We start from the raw sequence: 19,106 nt of genomic DNA on the forward strand, positions 1-19,106 counted from the left end.
TTCTCTCAACCAGCTTCATGAGGGAGTCACCTGGAATGCATTTCAATGAACAGGTGTGCCTAGTTAATTTGTGGAATTTCCTTCCTTCTTAATGCGTTTGAGACAATCAGTTGTGTTGTGACAAGGTAGGGGTGGTATACAGAAGATAGCCCTATTTGGTAAAATACCAAATCCATATTATGGCAAGAACAGCTCAAATAAGCAAAGAGAAACAACAGTCCATTACTTTAAGAAATGAAGGTCAGTCAATGAGGAAAATGTCAAGAACTTTTAAAGTTTCAAGTGCAGTCGCAAAAACCATCAAGCGCTATGATGAAACTGGCTCTCATGAGGACCGGCACAGGAAAGGAAGACCCAGAGTTAACTCTGCTGCGGAGGATAAGTTCATTAGAGTTACCAGCCTCAGAAATTGCAGCCCAAATAAATGCTTCAGAGTTCAAGCAACAGACACATCTCAACATCAACTGTTTAGAGGAGACTGCGTGAATCAGGCCTTCATGGTTGAATTTGCAAAGAAACCACTACTAAAGGACACCAATAAGAAGAAGAGACTTGCTTGGAACAAGTAACACGAGCAATGGACATTAAACAGGTGGAAATCTGTCCTTTGGTCTGGCAAATAGAAATCAAAACTGGATGGTGTTCAGAGATAGATGGGAGGGGTTGAGTGGAGTTGAAGGGTGGGACTAAAAATAAACAGTGTCCGTAAAATGTGTGAGTTTCAGAACATATGTGAAACAGTACAGTTGGAAAACATATGGCAAATAGAAATCAACATTGGATGGTGTTCAGAGATATATGGGAGGGGTTGAGGGTTGCTGAAGGGACTAAAAACAAACAAAAGATAACTATTGTAAAATATACTGTGTCCGTAAAATGTATATAGTGTATATATAAGATGGAAGTAGAAGCCTAAGTGTTGTTGTTCATTAGTTTACTACAATTAGGGGAGGGATGGTAGAGTTAGAGGAAAATAATAAAATTAAATATATTTAAAAAAAATATATATATATATATATATAAAAAAACACAAAAACATTTATGGGGGATTGGAAATGATGCAGACAATTACATTGAAAACCACAATCTGTCTGCAATATTAAAGCAGATCTACACCCCCCCCATTTTTTTTATTTAAAATAATTTTTAACATACAAAATATTTGCTGCATTATATAGTCAACAAAGACATAATAGGCTACTTCAATATTCTAACATGCAGACAAAAGTACAGATAGTGGCCCAAATATCCTGTATGTCATTGTTAAACAATTGAATATGAACTCCTGTTGTTTAGGAATCCAAGTGTGTGCAGTGCAGGAGTTTGATTAGGCTGAACCGCGGTGCACTGGACTATGGCCTGTCATGTGACCAGGCAAAAGTGGTGAGGGAGGAGTGGCTCATGCCCGTGAGGCAGCCTGGTTTCAAAAAGGATGCAATCACTTTTCAGCCGGGCCAGCATTGTCAAATTCCCTCATTGTCCTAGCCAGTAGGTATCCAAAAAAATTGAGAGCAAAAATGAGCTTACGAATCTGATACTGACTGATGTTTTATCACTCCTCTCACATAACTACATTTGTTTAGTTGTCAAATGCCAGAAAATAGAACATAACAAATTATTTACAAGTTGGATGTAACAAGAAATTCATGTGAGTAAACATTTGTTGTTCTCACTTCAGGCTGAAGTTTTTGTGTGAGTGCTCATATGAGACTTCAAGCTTCCTTTATAACCAAAGCATTTTCCACATTCTTTGCACTGGTAAGGTTTCTCCCCGGTGTGAACACGCTGATGAAGTCTTAAATAGCTTAATGCCATGTAACTTTTCTTGCATACAGGACAATTATATGGTCTCTCCCCTGTGTGAACTCTCATATGCAATATCAATTCCATCTTCTGGTTGAAGGATTTGTCACAGTCTTTGCACTGATAAGGTTTCTCCCCTGTATGTATCCTTGAATGGATGGTCAAGCTTCCTTCTGGTTAAACATTTTGCCACATTGTTTGCACTGGTATGGATTATCTCCTGTGTGTACCCTAGTATGTCTGTCCAAGTCGCCTTTCTGGATGAAGCTTTTGTCACATTGTTTGCACAGATAAGATTTCTCTCCTGTGTGTATCTTTGAATGGATGGTCAAGTGTCCCTTACGTGTGAAGCTTTTGTCACATTGTTGACACCGATATGGTTTCTCCACTGCAGCAGAGCAGTCTGGATGAACTGAGAGGGGCAGATCACTGGTTGGTTCTGCTACTCTGTAGTCCTCTACATCAGGTTCTGTTTTGATCTCTTCAGTTATGATTATAGGTAGAATACCCCTCTCTCCATCATCCACAGTTTGGTTTTGGTAAAGATGTGAGTGCTGAGGTGAGTCCTCCTGACTGAGTCTGAACTCCTGTTGTTCCTCTTTAATCTGTGTGGGTTCTGGGTCCTCCTGCCCCAGACTGGGGCTCCACTCCTGCTTACAGTTCTGCTGTTCAGGGTGAACGGCGGGAGTCAGTACCTGGAAGTCTGGAGGGAAACAATATATTGTAAACAGGTGCACTATGCAGAAATCGCTCAGTCATTTCTTGGTTGCTAAAATTCTAATAGTTTTCCTTATTTCAGTTTAAATGACAAAACAAGCAAGTATAGTGTAGCGAATCATTGTACCATCTAAACTGCTGTGAAATATATTTTCCATAACCAAAAATATTGTATTTGTTGTTTGAAGCTTGTGTAAAAAAATAAACTTAAGAATGGGAAGCAGATAATGTGCATAGCACATATAGAACAGATCTACCACTTCTTAGACTTGCTTTCAATGAGAATGACAGATCTATAACTACATTTCTATCTGAATTTGGTCAGTTGGCCAGAAAATGGCATATTCCAGCTTTAATAAAGTATCAGAAATGTTGTTTGGAAGCCCCCTCTGTGCTCAAAAACAAGACGATTTCGTTGACTAGTCTATAGGAGGGGTTATTTAAGACTTTGTGGCTGTGTTATCTAGTGACGACCGAGGAAGAGACGAAGCTCTTTAGCATGGGAGAGGCTATACGGACAAGCCTGGTGCCCAAAATTGATGACGTTTGTCGTGCAGAGTTGAGTAGGGATGAACGGATTCGGTTCAGTCAGTCGTCCTAATCAGCCCCCCTTAGCTAGCTAGTTCTATTTTGTAACGGGTCACCAAACAACATCCTTACTGTACCCACGTAACCTGTCGAGAATTGTAAACTTGTTTGCCGAAGTTGGGACTTCATTCCATTGTTGATTTGTTTTATGTAGACGTTGCCACAGTTGTACATTTTCGGTGAAAATCACTACAATAAATGTGCTTTAGCTGTCACTCTGGCCTGATATTGGCTAAACTATCTAGCTACCTCCCTCTCCCTACTGCAGGACAGCAGTGCTCGGCAATCAAGATTGAAGGACAGACTGTGCCCCGTTTTGTTGTTGCCGGGATGCGGTGCAACTCTCCCTGTTGAGCAGTAGACTCCATCATGGTGACTACCAAAATTACACATTATTTATCATGCAGGTTGCTATCCTACTTGAAATATAATCAAGGAACAAATTGACCAAGTAGCTACCGCCAGCGACATGTGATACAGATGCACGGTGAAGCAACTTCTGCCCAGTGGGAATTACAGTAACTTTGCACTGTTCATCCACAACGGTGTAGTGAGATAAAGCCGTATTCCAACGGATCCAGTTAGGTGAGCTTATTTCAAGGAGAGCTCCATAAACCACGGCCCAGAGGGCAGAGATTGGCAAACTGGACTGGGACACGTTTTAATAAGTAAAACCTCAAACTGTATAGGACTCAGCATTGTTTCCCTGTTACCAACTCAAATATATTTCACTTAAATCAGACGAAATTACCTGCAATACACTGGTCTCGGATATGTAAGCATAACACCGCTACACAGAACCACGGCGGTCCAATTTTAAATTGACAGGCGTTTCTTCCTATTAAAACGTGTCCCACTGCAACATGCCGAGCAACGGCCTGGGGGCGTGGCTAACGGAGCGCTCTTTAAAATAAGATCAAGCAACGCAGTATTCCAATGGATCGAGTTTGTCGATACGTTAGCTAATTGGCGTATCAGGGTGATATCCAGATGGTGACCAATACCACAAGTTATTTCTCCCTCGCCCATCGAAATAAACCTCACTGTCTTTTACATGTTTAAACTAGCGCAATGCTGCTGTTGACAACTCGCCAGCATAAACTAGTATCACCAGGATGACTGACTGAACCGAATCCATTCGTCTCCACTCGAATATCAACTGCGCGACACACGTCATCAATTTGGGAACAAGGCGTGTTCGTACAGCCTCTTCTTTTTAACATATCACAACGTGTCACATGAGCAGGGTTGCCACATGCCGATGGTTTTCCCCGACATTTGGGCTACTTGGAAAACGATTTTGCTGGTGAATTGTTCGCGGGCTGCAGGTTTTTGGCCTGCACTGCGGCCACCATCGCATTCCTTAAAAAAAAAAAAAAAAAATGTATATATGTATATATATTTTTTTTTTACTGTGACCGGTTGCTGCTGACTATGATGCAGTGAGGGAGGCTGTTGCTGAATGAGTGTTGGGGAGGGCCGGAAGGAGGTGTGACAGAGCAGCAGTTCTTGAGTTTCTAGCGCTGCGCGAGTCGACATTTGAAATGGCCGTTATGGAACTCCCTCTCCGGGAAAAGTCCACAATAAAAAAAAACATCAAAATGTGTAGAATGACACATTGGCCATCAAGTAGAGTACTAATTTCTATGGATTTGTAGGCTACTGTAGCCTCCTACCATTTGATACAAAAATAGTTGAAATGAAGATATCATTGCAGTCATTGCAAATCCATTTGTGCCACTTGTGTAGCATATCTGGAGCTGGCAAACGGATTTAATAAATAGCCTATAACTTCAGGTTATTTTTGTTGTAGCCTTGTGCTATTATTAATTATTAATGTCCATGTTTAGTTAATTAAATGCGAAGTTATCAATTGTGATCTCACAGCTTATAATTTAACCTTATTATTATATGTAGTAGAAAGTGAATAGTTAGAAGAAGACGACATAACCAACCCTATAAAGTAAAATTTAACATCCATATATGGCCAGCTATGTAAAATGTAACATTGTTTTATTCTGCAATAGATGTGGCTCAATAGTTAAATAAAGGTTAAATAAATTAAACATACATTTGTCTTCTTTACAATGCCTCTTAAGGGGAACATGACGGAATGAAAACATATTGCGTTACTGAGTTTGGGTAATCCCAAAGGTAAATTACTGATTACATTTTGGAAAGGTAACTAGTAACTAATGGCTTACATTTAGAAAGTAACCTACCCAACCCTGCTGGCACGTAGGGACACAACTGACAGAAAATAGCCTGAAGTTCGTCCAAGTGTGTCTTGCAGCAGAGATTGTGATCCTCTGTCCAACTTTCATCACTCAAACTCTTCTGTCGGATTTATCTAAAGTTATACACATGCGCAACTGGGATTGATTTACAATCATAGCAGTCAAACGAGTTAAATCGACATCCGTTCACGGAAAATGATCTGGCGAGTTTAATAAGGGCGATTTATCTTTCCTCTTGCGACATGTTAAAATTCCTCGATTACAATCACGTTAGCTCAGAATACTGATTATTTTCATGGAAAACGAATTTTGATTCTGATGTTGTGACGTTAATATTCCTTCTTAATTCGCTCGATAACGTTATGGAAAAAGGGTTTATTGGATAAACGTGGCAAATCCTTTTTTACCTACCCCCCCCCAATTGGGGCTAGTTTTCAGGCCTTATGCAGGTTTTGAGTAGTCATTGTCTATAAATGTTAGCTAGACCTGGCAACCCTGCACACGAATGACTCCATGATTAAATAAAAAATTCGAAAATAAACATGAATCTAGTCTATTAGTCAAATCTCGTTACAACAACAGAATGTTGTACGAACCTGCTCTGTGTAACTTTATCTCTGGTTTGCTAACCATGTCCAACAGCCTGCGTAAACGCTCGTTCTCCTCCGCGGAACGGCAGATTTCTTCCTGATACTCTGCTACGGTCTTCTCCACGGCTCCGAATATCTCCACAGCAGCCGCTGACAAACGCTCCGTGACAAACACATTCAACATCTGTAGTTTTGACATATTAGCAATGGTTATGAAAGTAGCTTTTCGCTTTATCAAATAAATGTTGGTTGAAACCTCTCTGATTCTGCTTAGCGTTCTTCGTCTTCTTCTTCTTCGATGAGGTTTAACGGCGGTTGGCATCCAATAAATGTTGCATTACCGCCACCAACTAGACTGGAGTATAAATCCATTATACTTTACATGAAAAAGGTCAAATACGGCACCATCTAACCCTACACTCATTACAACCCCACCACCCTATTCCACTATTTAAACCTATATAGTCCTACCTCAGGCCAACAACCTGGAAGGACGGGACACCTAGACAAGCAACTTTGGACAACAATGGACCAGTGGAGGCTCCGAGGAGGAGGAAGGGGAGGACCATCATCCTCAGTGAATTTTATACAAATTTAAATAGTAAAACATTAAAAAGTGATCCTTTTTAGATGAAACTATACTAAATATATTCACGTCACAAAATAATGTATTAAAAGACAATTTTGCATTGAAGGTCTATAGTAGCCTCAACAGCACTCTGTATGGTATCACCATGGTGTAGCCTGAGGACAGCTAGCTCCCGTCCTCCTCTGGGTACATTGACTTCAATACAAAACCGAGGAGGCTCATGGTTCTCACCCCCTTCCATAGACTTATACAGTAATTATGACAACTTCCTGAGGACGTCCACCAACCAATCAGAGCTCTTGCAGGATGAACTGACATGTTGTCCACCCAATCAAAGGATCAGATAATTAATCTAGTACTGAAAGTATAAGCTACAGCTAGCTAGTACTGCAGTGCATAATATGTGGTGAGTAGTTCAGTCAAAGAGAGAGAAAGACAATAGTTTAACAGTTTTTAACAATTTCATTTCTTCCAAAATGAAGGAGAAGAAAGAGGGAGACTGTCATTTCCTTTGTTTCACTTGCTTAGCTAGAAAATGCCTACTCAAACAGAGGGATGTTATGTTAGCTAGCTGGCTATGACTATCCAACACAACACTGGAGCTCTTCCAAGTCAAGGTAAGCTTTTGGTTTTACTCATTTATTACCACTGGGCCCCACCGGTGTAAGTGCTAAACAGTTTACTGACTGTACACTGCAACATTACTGCATGATTGTAGCGAGTTTACTAACCTGTTATTTCTATTAGCTACATTGACTATGATGTTACTTTAGCTAATATGGTGACAACGATGTAGGCTGTGTGTAGTGGGTTATGATATGGTTTGGCTTGGAGAGGTTTTTTCACCTGGTCACATACAGCGGATGTGTTGTGCATTGAAATCCATAAGTGAAGGGAAAAGGTGAGAGAAGGAGAGCACAGATGCGAGAAGGTATGTAATGTGGCTACTATGAAAGTGAACTGTGTTTCAGCGTGACCAGGGCTGTATTCAATCTGACGATTCTGTTGAAAAACGTTTGCAGATGGAAAAACGGATGCAGATGGAATGAAACAGAAATAAACATACCTGTATTTGTCCAATAGAAACTCTTTGCAACTGTTGGACTAATAATTACACCTTAGATAAGCTAGATGCGGGCAAAAGTGTACAAGGCAGTATTGAATGTGTCACTGTCTGTCACCTAAAGTGTTTCTCCTTGTGACAAACTGACACGTTTTCATTTTCATCAAAAACAACTTTATATGGAAGGAGCGCCTTTGACGGCCAGCACGTGTAATTCAGCACGAGACGACCCGATGATGTGTTTCTGCACATGAGCTTAGCTAGCCAACATCGCCTTGAAGTGTGATCAGGGATTTCTATTTGGACAGTTTATGCCCATCTTCATACTGTACTGTCTGTGGTACACCTTTAAATCAACTGTGAGGAGGTAAATGTTGACCCAAACCAGTAACACGGGGTTCTATTCACAGAGTGTCTTAGAGTAGGAGTGCTGATCTAGGATCAGTTTTGCATTTTAAATTACAGAGGTGATCTGATCCTAGATCAGCACTCATCTGAGCCTTTATGAATATGGGCTCAGATAGTTTCCCATCTACCTAATGGTTCAGGAAGGGTTGGGGGTAAAAGGCAGGGAATAGAGGATGTATTAAACCTGGGCTCAGATAGTTTCCCATCTACCTAATGGTTCAGGAAGGGTTGGGGGTAAGAAGCAGGGAATAGAGGATGTATTAAACCTGGGCTCAGATAGTTTCCCATCTACCAAATGGTTCAGGAAGGGTTGGGGGTAAGAAGCAGGGAATTGAGGATGTATTAAACCTGGGCTCAGATAGTTTCCCATCTACCTAATGGTTCAGGAAGGGTTGGGGGTAAGAAGCAGGGAATTGAGGATGTATTAAACCTTCCTGATATGAACCAGCACAAAAATCATGTTCAACAGAGAAAAATAAGGTTTCACGATGACATCCATTGAAAAAACAACTTTATTAAAACAAATGATTTGCTGCATTATATAGATTGTCATTATATAGATTGTCAAAAATGTAATAGGCTACTTCAATATCCTAACATACAGCCATCAGTACAGATAGAAGATATCCTGTATGTCATTGTTAAACAATTGAATAGGAACTCCTGTTGTTTAGAAATCCAAGTGTGTGCTCTGTGCTAGATACAGTGGTGAGGACTTCCTGTAGCCAGCAGTGTCCTGGAGGGTAAGATCCCTGAAACTGAGCGCTAGATTCAGTTTACCAATCTGATGCTGACTGGTGATTTCCCCTCAACACACATTACTCAGTTTGTTCTGTTGTCAATTGCCAGAAAACAGAACATAATTATTCAGAAGTTGGACGTATTAAGAAATTCACAATGACAAAATGTTAATTTGTTGTTTTCATTTCAGGCTGTTATTGCACTCAGTGTAGTAATATAATTTATGCCCTTTAGTATGTGATGTTAGACGATGTTTATAACCAAAGCATTTGTAAAATTCTTTGCATTGGTAAGATTTCTTAAATAGCTTAAGACATCTTAAATAGCTTAATGTGATGTAACCTTTCTTGCATACAGGGCAGATATATGGTCTCTCTCTGGTTAAATGCTTTGTCACAGTCTTTACACTGATACAGTCTTTACACTGATATAGTCTCTCCCCTGTATGTATCCTTGAATGAATGGTCAAGTGTCGCTTCTGGTTAAACATTTTGCCACATTGTTTGCACTGATAGGGATTCTCTCCTGTGTGTACCCTTGTATGGATGGTCAAGTCGTGCTTCTGGATGAAGCTTTTGCCACATCATTGTTTGCACAGATAAGATTTCTCTCCTGTGTGTACCCTTGTATGTCTGTTCAAATCATCCTTCTGGATGAAGCTTTTGCCACACTGTTTGCACAGATGAGGTTTCTCTCCTGTGTGTATTTTTAAATGCAAGGTTAAGTTTCCCTTACGTGTAAAGTTTTTGCCACATTGTCTACACTGATATAGATTCTCCACTGCAGCAGAGTAGTCTGGATGAACTGAGAGGGGCTGATCACAGGTTGGTTGTGGTACTCTGAAGCCCTCTCCATCAGGTTCTGTTAAATTGTTTTCCTCGTCAATCTACACACAATACCCCATAATGAAAAAGCAAAAACCGTTAAAAAAATTTTTTTTTGCAAATGTATTAAAAATAAAAGTATTCAGATCATTTGCTATGAGACTTGAAATTGAGCTCAGGTGCATCCTGTTTTTATTGATCATCCTTGAGATGTTTCTACAACTTGATTGGTGGTAAATTCAATTGATTGGACATGATTTGGAAAGGAACACACCTGTCTACATAAGGTCCCACAGTTGACAGTGCATGCCAGAGAAAAAACCAAGCCATGAGGTCACAGAAATTGTCTGTAGAGCACCGATACAGGATTGTGTCGAGGCACAGATCTGGGGAAGGGTACCAAAACATTTCTGCAGCATTGAAGGTCCCCAAGAACCTAATGGCCTACATTCTTAAATGGAAGAAGTTTGGAACCACCAAGACTTTTCCTAGAGCTGGCCGCCCCACCAAACTGAGCAATCGTGGGAGAATGGCCTTGGTCAGGGAGATGACCAAGAACCTGATGGTCACTCTGACAGAGTTCCAGAGTTCCTCTGTGGAGATGGTAGAACCTTCCAGAAGAACAACCATCTCTGCAGCACTCCACCATTCATGCCTTTAAGGTAGAGTGGCCAGACGGAAGCCACTACTCAGTAAAAAGGCACGACAGCCCGCTTGGAGTTTTCCAAAAGGCACCTAAAAGACTCTCAGACCATGAGAAACAAGATTCTCTGGTCTGATGAAACCAAGATGGAACTCTTTGGCCTGAATGCCAAGCGTCACGTCTAGAGGAAACCAGGCACCATCCCTACGGTGAAGCATGGCGGTGTCGGCATCATGCTGTGAGGATGTTTTTCAGCGGCAGGGACTGAGAGACTAGTCAGGATCAAGGCAAAGATGAATGGAGCAAAGTACAGACAGATCCTTGATGAAAACCTGCTCCAGAATGCTCAGGACCTCAGATTGGGGCAAAGGCTCACCTTCCAACAGGACAACGACCCTAAGCACACAGCCAAGACAATGCAGGTGTGGCTTCGGGACAAGTCTCTGAATGTTCTTGAGTGGCCCAGCCAGAGCCCGGACTTGAACTCGATTGAACATCTCTGGAGAGACCTGAAAACAGCTGTGCAGCGACGCTCCCCATCCAACTTGACAGAGGATGAGAGGAACTGCATAGAAGACATCAGAGAAACTCCCCAAATGCAGGTGTGCCAAACTTGTAGTGCATACATACTAATGGTAAATTGTAATTATTTTGCCTCAATGGCCTATTTATTGCCTTACCTCCCTAATCTTCTACATTTGCACACACTGTACATAATAAAGGGAACACTTAAACAACACAATGTAACTCCAAGTCAATCACACTTCTGTGAAAATAAACTGTCCACTTAGGGAGCAACACTGATTGACAATAAATTGCACATGCTGTTGTGCAAATGGAATAGACAACAGGTGGAAATTATAGGCAATTAGCAAGACACCCCCAATAAAGGAGTGGTTCTGCAGGTGGTGACCACAGACCACTTCTCAGTTCCTATGCTTCCTGGCTGATGTTTTGGTCACTTTTGAATGCTGGCGGTGCTTTCACTCTAGTGGTAGCATGAGGCAGAGTCTACAACCCACACAAGTGGCTCAGGTAGTGCAGCTCATCCAGGATGGGACATCAATGCGAGCTGTGGCAAGAAGGTTTGTCAGCGTAGTGTCCAGAGCATGGAGGCGCTACCAGGAGACAGGCCAGTACATCAGGAGACGTGGAGGAGGCCGTAGGAGGGAAACAACCCAGCAGCAGGACCGCTACCTCCACCTTTGTGCAAGGAGGAGCAGGAGGAGCACTGCCAGAGCCCTGCAAAATGACCTCCAGCAGGCCACAAATGTGCATGTGTCTGCTCAAACGGTCAGAAACAGACTCCATGAGGGTGGTATGAGGGCCCGACGTCCACATGTGGGGGTTGTGCTTACAGCCCAACACCGTGCAGGACGTTTGGCATTTGCCAGAGAACACCAAGATTGGCAAATTCGCCACTGGTGCCCTGTGCTCTTCACAGATGAAAGCAGGTTCACACTGAGCACATGTGACAGACGTGACAGAGTCTGGAGACGCGTGGAGAACGTTCTGCTGCCTGCAACATCCTCCAGCATGACCGGTTTGGCGGTGGGTCAGTCATGGTGTGGGGTGGCATTTCTTTGGGGGGGGGGGGGCACAGCCCTCCATGTGCTCACCAGAGGTAGCCTGACTGCCATAAGGTACCGAGATGAGATCCTCAGACCCCTTGTGAGACCATATGCTGGTGCGGTTGGCCCTGGGTTCCTCCTAATGCAAGACAATGCTAGACCTCATGTGGCTGGAGTGTTTCAGCAGTTCCTGCAAGAGGAAGGCATTGATGCTATGGACTGAATCCAATTGAGCACATCTGGGACATCATGTCTCACTCCATCCACCAACGCCACGTTGCACCATAGACTGTCCAGGAGTTGGCGGATGCTTTAGTCCAGGTCTGGGAGGAGATCCCTCAGGAGACCATTCGCCACCTCATCAGGAGCATGCCCAGGTGTTGTAAGGAGGTCATACAGGCACGTGGAGGCCACACACACTACTGAGCCTCATTTTGACTTGTTTTAAGGACATTACATCAAAGTTGGATCAGCCTGTAGTGTGGTTTTCCACTTTCATTTTGAGTGTGACTCCAAACCCAGACCTCCATGGGTTGATACATTTGATTTCCATTGATCATTTTTGTGTGATTTTGTTGTCAGCACATTCAACTATGTAAAGAAAAAAGTATTTAATAAGAATATTTAATTCATTCAGATCTAGGATGTGTTATTTTAGTGTTCCCTTTATTTTTCTGAGCAGTGTATATATGTCATTGGGATAGATGTGGTAAAGAGGTCAATGGTAGCAGACCATGGGGGATAGGATGCTGGATTGGCGTACATTCAACAAATCTGATCTAACAGGGTGGATCTTTGTCAAATCCACCATGATTGATGGATTGTAACGGGCCCACAATGTGGTTACTAAAATAAGATTTGGATATATTTGGGTGTTTTCACTGCATAAAATGTATCAGTTGTCACTTTTCAGGTTCGGGAAAAAGTGACTGCTAAATGATAACTCCCATTCGTATAAACTGGTAGCATAGTTAGCATATAGAAATAGGTGGTGGTGGCCAGTAGTTTAGTTAACTGTAATGCAGTTGATTGATGACGATGTCATGAACAGGTATTGGGGTTGACATCTATACAGCATTACACTCCGATCTTTACCTCAACATAGTGTGCCATACACATATAAGCAATGGCCTAAATGAAGGCTAATGTTGCTGGGGGGCAATGGGGAGATTCGGGATGGAGATGCAGGTGGAAAACGGTGCAGTCTTTGTACTTCATGCTATCCTGACTGAGACTGCGTATGTCAAGCACAGGGAAACGGACTCGAACGTCGTGGCTTCCATGGGTGGGGGCAGTCGTTCTACCCTGAATTCAAGAAAGCAATGTTGCGTTCAGAGTGCGCATATTACAAACTGGCACATGAATGAAGTTTTGTAACGTTAATCTACAAATCAAATATCTTCGTGATAACAACTGTAGCTCGCTACAAACCTGCTCCGTGTAACTTAATCTCTGGTTGGAAAACCATGTCCAACAGCCTCCGTAGGCGCTCGATCTCCTCTGCTGAACGGCAGATTTCTTCCTGATACTCTGCTATAATCTTCTCCACAGCAGCTCCCGGCAAGCGCTCCGTGACGAACACATTAAACAACTGTAGTTTTGACATATTGGCGATGGTTATGAAAGTCTAGCTGTTCGTTTTATCAAAGAAATGTTGGTTTAAACCTCTGTCTGATGAGCCTAGGCTAGCGTCTACTCCACAGCCTTGGTAAACAACAATTATGCAGTATTGCTTCTTTCTAGTGTTGCCAGGTTGAGATAACATTTCCAGATCAATGACCAATCGAAACACACGGACGAGGCCTAAAAACCATCCCCAAAAATGTTTTGCGCAGCAAGAGAGGAGTTGACACATTTATCCTTTCTCTATAACATTATCGAGAGAATTAAGGAAAATCGACGTAAGAAGCCACATTCGGTTTCATCAAAATAATAATTCGTGTGAGCTAACGTGATGCAATAAAGGAATGAGAAAGCTTAATTCGCCGTTATTAAACTCGCCAGATCATTTTCCAACAATACATGTCGTTTTAACTCGTTTGATTGCTATGATTGTAAATAAATCCCTTTTGCACACACAGCTTAAATCTGACTGGAGCGTTTAAGTGATGAAAGTTGGACACAGGGTCGGTGTACTTTTTGGGCAAAAATATTTCCTGTTTGAGATGAAAGGATAAAAAATAGTAAAGGGTCGTTCTTCCTTTATTTGATTTAAATCTGAAATCAAACAAACAGGTTGTTTTTATTGTCTAAAGTAAAGATCAAATAACGAGAAACGGAATAATTATTTGATTATTCAAATGTTGTTTTTACATATCGGTTCTGGTTCAATCCGTGCAACGTATGTTTGTTTTGGTCAATTAATAGCCGTGGCTTCCAGACAACACCGAAAATATAAATGCGTCTGCATATGTAATAGAATAAACAAACAATATTTATTTGTAAAAAAAAAAAAAAAACGTTTCTCGTTCTAATGATTTGACGATTGACACTCAACGTAGTGGGTCATGTGACCAGTCCTGAGTCCAAATTGGCCGAGGTCAGTGAGACAGTCACTTGAACTTCCAAAACTTGTACAACCTTAACGACTAACCTGTAGCCTACATAATTGTGTATAGGCTCTATAACATGCCGCTGATCACCACAAGCGTCAGTGCCTACGAGTTTAGACAACAAGTCCACATGGGCAGTCAGCCCGTTGAAATTCGCGCGTCATGACCAATGATCTACAGTGGTCATGACTTATGGAGAATAGTTAGTTTAGTCTTGCCTATGTCAGGATCTGGCCATTTGTGATGAGCCTATAAGCTACATAAATAATAAGGTATGATATATTTGTTTTAAGAGCTCTGTCCACGGACCTATAGCATATGACACGGATTTTCTAACTCTGACGCGCAACGGTGGGTAAATCAAATCAAATTTATTTATATAGCCCTTCGTACATCAGCTGATATCTCAAAGGAAAACATCAACTCAAACTGCTCCTTTTGTAATGACCACCCAGAAACAGGTGTGCATCTTTTTTGGCATTGTATGCATGTAAGAAAACTGTGGCAAGACATCAGTAGGTTTATAATTGAACACATTTATGAAGATTTTACACTATTGTGGAGAGATGTACTGTTTGGATTCTTTACATACAATAGAAATAAGCGGAATCATTTTCATGTAATTAATTTCATTATTCTTTTGGCCAAATTTCATATACACAAATGTAAATTTACAAACAGAAAACCACATTTTCGTATCCTACAAAAAGAAATTGAACTGTATTTTAAGACGGTTAAATGCTCTACTAACAAAAAAGCTGTTAGAATTGTAAGTATATGCATGTCCCTTAAGGTCCTTGTGTAATTGTAATGTGATATTGTACCCCCTAGCTCGATTGTCTATTATTTGTAATATATGTATGCTTGTGTTCCCTCATGTGCTTTATGTATCGATTTAATATTAATATAAATAAATAAATGGACAGATCCCCCAACGGAGTCATGTGAAAAACCGAACATTCCCCCAACGACGCTTTTAGCCGTCACTCTTACAGGCTCACTCTCTGCTTGTTTGGTAAACACTTACAAAGATGGATCGTAAATAACGACGCATTTGTTACGACCATCGTAATACTTAAAGCGGCAATCAGCAATAGAAACAACAACAAAGCGGGCCCTGCCCACCCCTGGTTTGGTGTAACGCTCAGAGATGGGGCTGGATAAATTATACCTCTCAAATTCATAGAGCTATGGATGCAAGGATTGACCATCCATGATATAAAAATGTTTTTAAATCATGTTGAGACTATAGCGTGTTTGTAAAAAAATAAAATAAATAAAGTCTACAAACGTTGGAGTAAATGTTGGGTTCTGGTGAACGACAGTTGACCTAAGCTCATGATGCATTTAAGTTACATTTTGTACTTATAAATGAATGTTAAATGTATGTAGTACCTGCTGATTGCCCCTTTAAGTTACACCGCAACTGGGAAACTTGGCTCTGATCCGTCCTGGACTGTGTCACCTTCAGTGTTCTCCAGACAGTCCAGAGGTAAAGTGCCACACACTTCGAAAACCAAATTGGCAATGAGGTAAGCTAGGCTATGGTTTACAGAGTTTATTTGTCCAATTATGTAGGCTACTATACCGTTGCAGGGTCACCTAGTGTCTCGATATATACCGTGCATTCGGAAAGTATTCAGCCCCCTTCCTCTTTTCCACATTTTGTTACGTTACAGCCTTATTCCAAAATGGATACAATTATCAATCTACACACAATAACCCATAATGACAAAGCGACAACAGGTTTAGACATTTTTACAAATGTATTAAAATTAAAAAAGATATACCTTATTTACATATGGGACCAGTCAAGTTTGGACACCTACTCATTAAAGGGTTGTCTTTTTTCCCCTATTTTCTACATTGTATAATAGATAGTGAAGACAACTAAACACATATGGAATCATGTAGTAACCAAAAAAGGTGTTAAACAAATCAAAATATATTCTTCAAAGTAGCCACCATTTGCCTTGATGACAGCTTTGCACACTCTTGGCATTCTCTCTGAAAAGCATTCTAGGTGAAGCTGGTAAACAGTCTTGAAGGAGGTCCCATATATGCTGAGCACTTGTTGGCTGCTTTTCCTTCACTCTGCGGTCCAACTCATCCCAAACCATCTCAATTGGGTTGAGGTCGGTTGATTGTGAAGGCCAGGTATGTGATGCAGCACTTCATCACTCTCCTTCTTGGTCAAATAACCCTTACACAGCCTGGAGGTGTGTTGAGTCATTGTCCTGTTGAAAAACAAATGGTCCCGTTAAGCCCAAACCAGATGGGGTGGAGTATTGCTGCAGAATGCTGTGGTAGCCATGCTGGTTAAGTGTGCCTTGAATTCTAAATACATCAGACAGTGCCACCAGCAAAGCAACCCCACCCCACACCACCTCCTCCATGCTCCACAGTGAGAACCATACATGCAGAGATCATCCGTTCACCTACTCTGCACTCTCACAAAGACACAGCGGTTGGAACCAAAAATCTAAAAATTTGCACTCATCAGACCAAAGGACATGTTCAACAGTCTAATGTCCATTGCTCATGTTTCTTGGCCCAAGCAAGTCTCTTCTTCTTATTGGTGTCCTTTAGTAGTGGTTTCGTTGCAGCAATTCAACCATGAAGGCCTGATTCACACAATCTCCTCTGAATAGTTGAAGTTTGGAACCACCAATACTCTTCCTAGAGCTGGCCACCCGGCCAAACTGAGCAATCAGGGGAGATCCTTGATGAAAACCTGCTCCAGAGCACTCAGGACCTCAGACTGGGACAAAGGTTCATCTTCCAACAGGACAACGACCCTAAGCACACAGCCAAGACAACGCAGGAGTGGCTTCAGGACAAGTCTCAATGTCCTTGAGTGGCCCAGCCAGAGCCCAGACTTGAACCCGATCGAACATCTCCGGAGACCTGAATATAGCTGTGCAGCGACGCTCCCCATTCAACCTGACAAGAGCTTGAGAGGATCTGCAGAGGAGAATGGGAGAAACTCCCCAAATACAGGTGTGCCAAGCTTGTAGCATCATACCCAAGAAAACTTGACACTGTAATCACCGCCAAAAGGTGATTCAACAAAGTACTGAGTAACGGGGTCTGAATCTTACGTAAATGTGATATAAATATATTTTAACATTCACAAAAACTTCTAACAACCTGTTTTTGCTTTGTCATTACAGGGTATTCTGTGTAGATTGAGGGAAAGAAAACAATGTAATACATTTCAGAACAAGGCTGTAATGTAACAAAATGTAGAAAAAGTCAAGTGGTCTGAATACTTTCCAAATGCACTGTAAGACGAAAAAGTAGCCTACAAGTGGATTTCCAGCTATTTTGCTATAACGCCGCATCTGTGACACAGAACAGGCGTCGGATAAATTCCCAACGATTTCACAAGTTATGGTATTTTTGCAGTATTGTGATCTTTGAGCAGTATGAGCTGTTTTCAGTGTCAATGAGGGTCCCAAGACAAGACCAAGACACCAACGTTGAGTTGGCCTGTTTTTTTTACTATTGCTTTCTAATCAAATCTAACAGTCCTAAGTGAGTTTTTTTTCACACAAAACTTGCTTAATTCATAGAACAGGTTTAAATGAACTGAATTTCTAAGCAGAACAATACTAGCATGAGAATCATACACTAAAGTCACACTCATTTGTCATTACCTCTGAAATCAATCAATAAAGGAATAAGGCACCAAACACTTGGTTTTTGAAAGCTGTATTTCTTTTATTTACTGTAATAAGAGACATAACACTGCATTGAAGAATAAATAGGAGGAAAAAGCAACACTTACCTGTAGGGAATCCTAATAAAAACAGTTGGAATGAGGTAACACTGAAGAGCAATGTTTGTTGTTTTTTAACCAGTTTTCTGGTCTCAAATCTGCAGCATGTAGAGCGAGTGCACCTGGGGAACAGAGGGAGACAATGACATGATTAAAACCACCTCCACACCAGTCGACCTATCCCAACCCAGGAAAACCTCTACAGGTAGAAATACATTGTATAGATTAGAACAGGGCAGCAGGTAGCCTACTGAGAGAGTTGGGCCAGTAACCACAAGGTTGCTGGTTTGAATCCCAGAGACTAGGTGAAAAACCTGTCAATGTGCCCTTGAGCAAGGCACTTAACTCTAATTCCTCCTGTAAGTTGCTCTGGATAAGAGCGTCTGCTAAATTAATCAAATGTAACATATGGTTGTCTGTCATTAGATGAGTAAATCATGTCAGCTCATCTCATTAACTTCGACGTTGATCTGAAATGGTCACCGTTTCACCTCACTGAATATATCCCCTGATGTTACATTAGGATGAAAACCAGCTGCCTTCAAGGAGCATAGTTGTGCACCCATGGGGTTGTTTCAACACCGGACCTCCATCCGTAAAACAGGCCATTATTATTACTCGTTATATTGATATGTCAATTGACTTATGATGAGTACTGATAGATGAGGTTCATTTACTAAGTAGATCAGGATTTCCCAAACTCGGTCCTGGGACCCCCTCTGGGTGCATGTTTTGTAGATGACAAACACATATCGATAGAGAAAATTGTGTGTGTGTGTGTGTCAGACAGATGCAATACGAAACTCCATGTGGTACATGCTTTAGTGAAACAGGACAAGTCAGACCGACCCTTTAGAATGACACAGTGCTGCGGCCTTGAGATGTGCGAGATGGTCACCAGGTGATATCCACTTGAAGGACAAGCATCCTTCATTCATTGACTCACTTATTAATTCATCCTTCATTCTACTAATACACAGTGGGTTCCACCAAGTGGAT

At 41.5% G+C, this 19,106-nt stretch overlaps 2 protein-coding genes across 2 annotated transcripts in view; both read right to left on the reverse strand.

The window, feature by feature from the left end:
* Nucleotides 1-570: 570 nt before the first annotated feature.
* On the reverse strand, nt 571-6,425 carry LOC124010799 (zinc finger protein 25-like). Its single transcript, XM_046323471.1, has 2 exons — nt 5,942-6,425; nt 571-2,506 (listed from the first exon to the last, which is right to left on the reverse strand). The coding sequence occupies exons 1-2, from the start codon at nt 6,255-6,257 to the stop codon at nt 1,965-1,967; spliced, it is 858 nt and encodes a 285-aa protein (XP_046179427.1). The 5' UTR covers nt 6,258-6,425; the 3' UTR covers nt 571-1,964.
* An 11,606-nt stretch (nt 6,426-18,031) lies between these two features.
* Nucleotides 18,032-19,106, reverse strand: part of LOC124010801 (paraspeckle component 1-like) — a 29,429-nt gene continuing 28,354 nt past the window's right edge. The window contains exon 9 of the mRNA XM_046323476.1: nt 18,032-18,229. Within this exon, the coding sequence (XP_046179432.1) occupies nt 18,200-18,229 (30 nt within the window). The 3' untranslated portion in view covers nt 18,032-18,199. The remainder of the gene's footprint in view (nt 18,230-19,106) is intronic.

The sequence above is a fragment of the Oncorhynchus gorbuscha genome, linkage group LG23, assembly GCF_021184085.1.
Source record: "Oncorhynchus gorbuscha isolate QuinsamMale2020 ecotype Even-year linkage group LG23, OgorEven_v1.0, whole genome shotgun sequence".
NCBI classification, from domain to species: domain Eukaryota; kingdom Metazoa; phylum Chordata; class Actinopteri; order Salmoniformes; family Salmonidae; genus Oncorhynchus; species Oncorhynchus gorbuscha.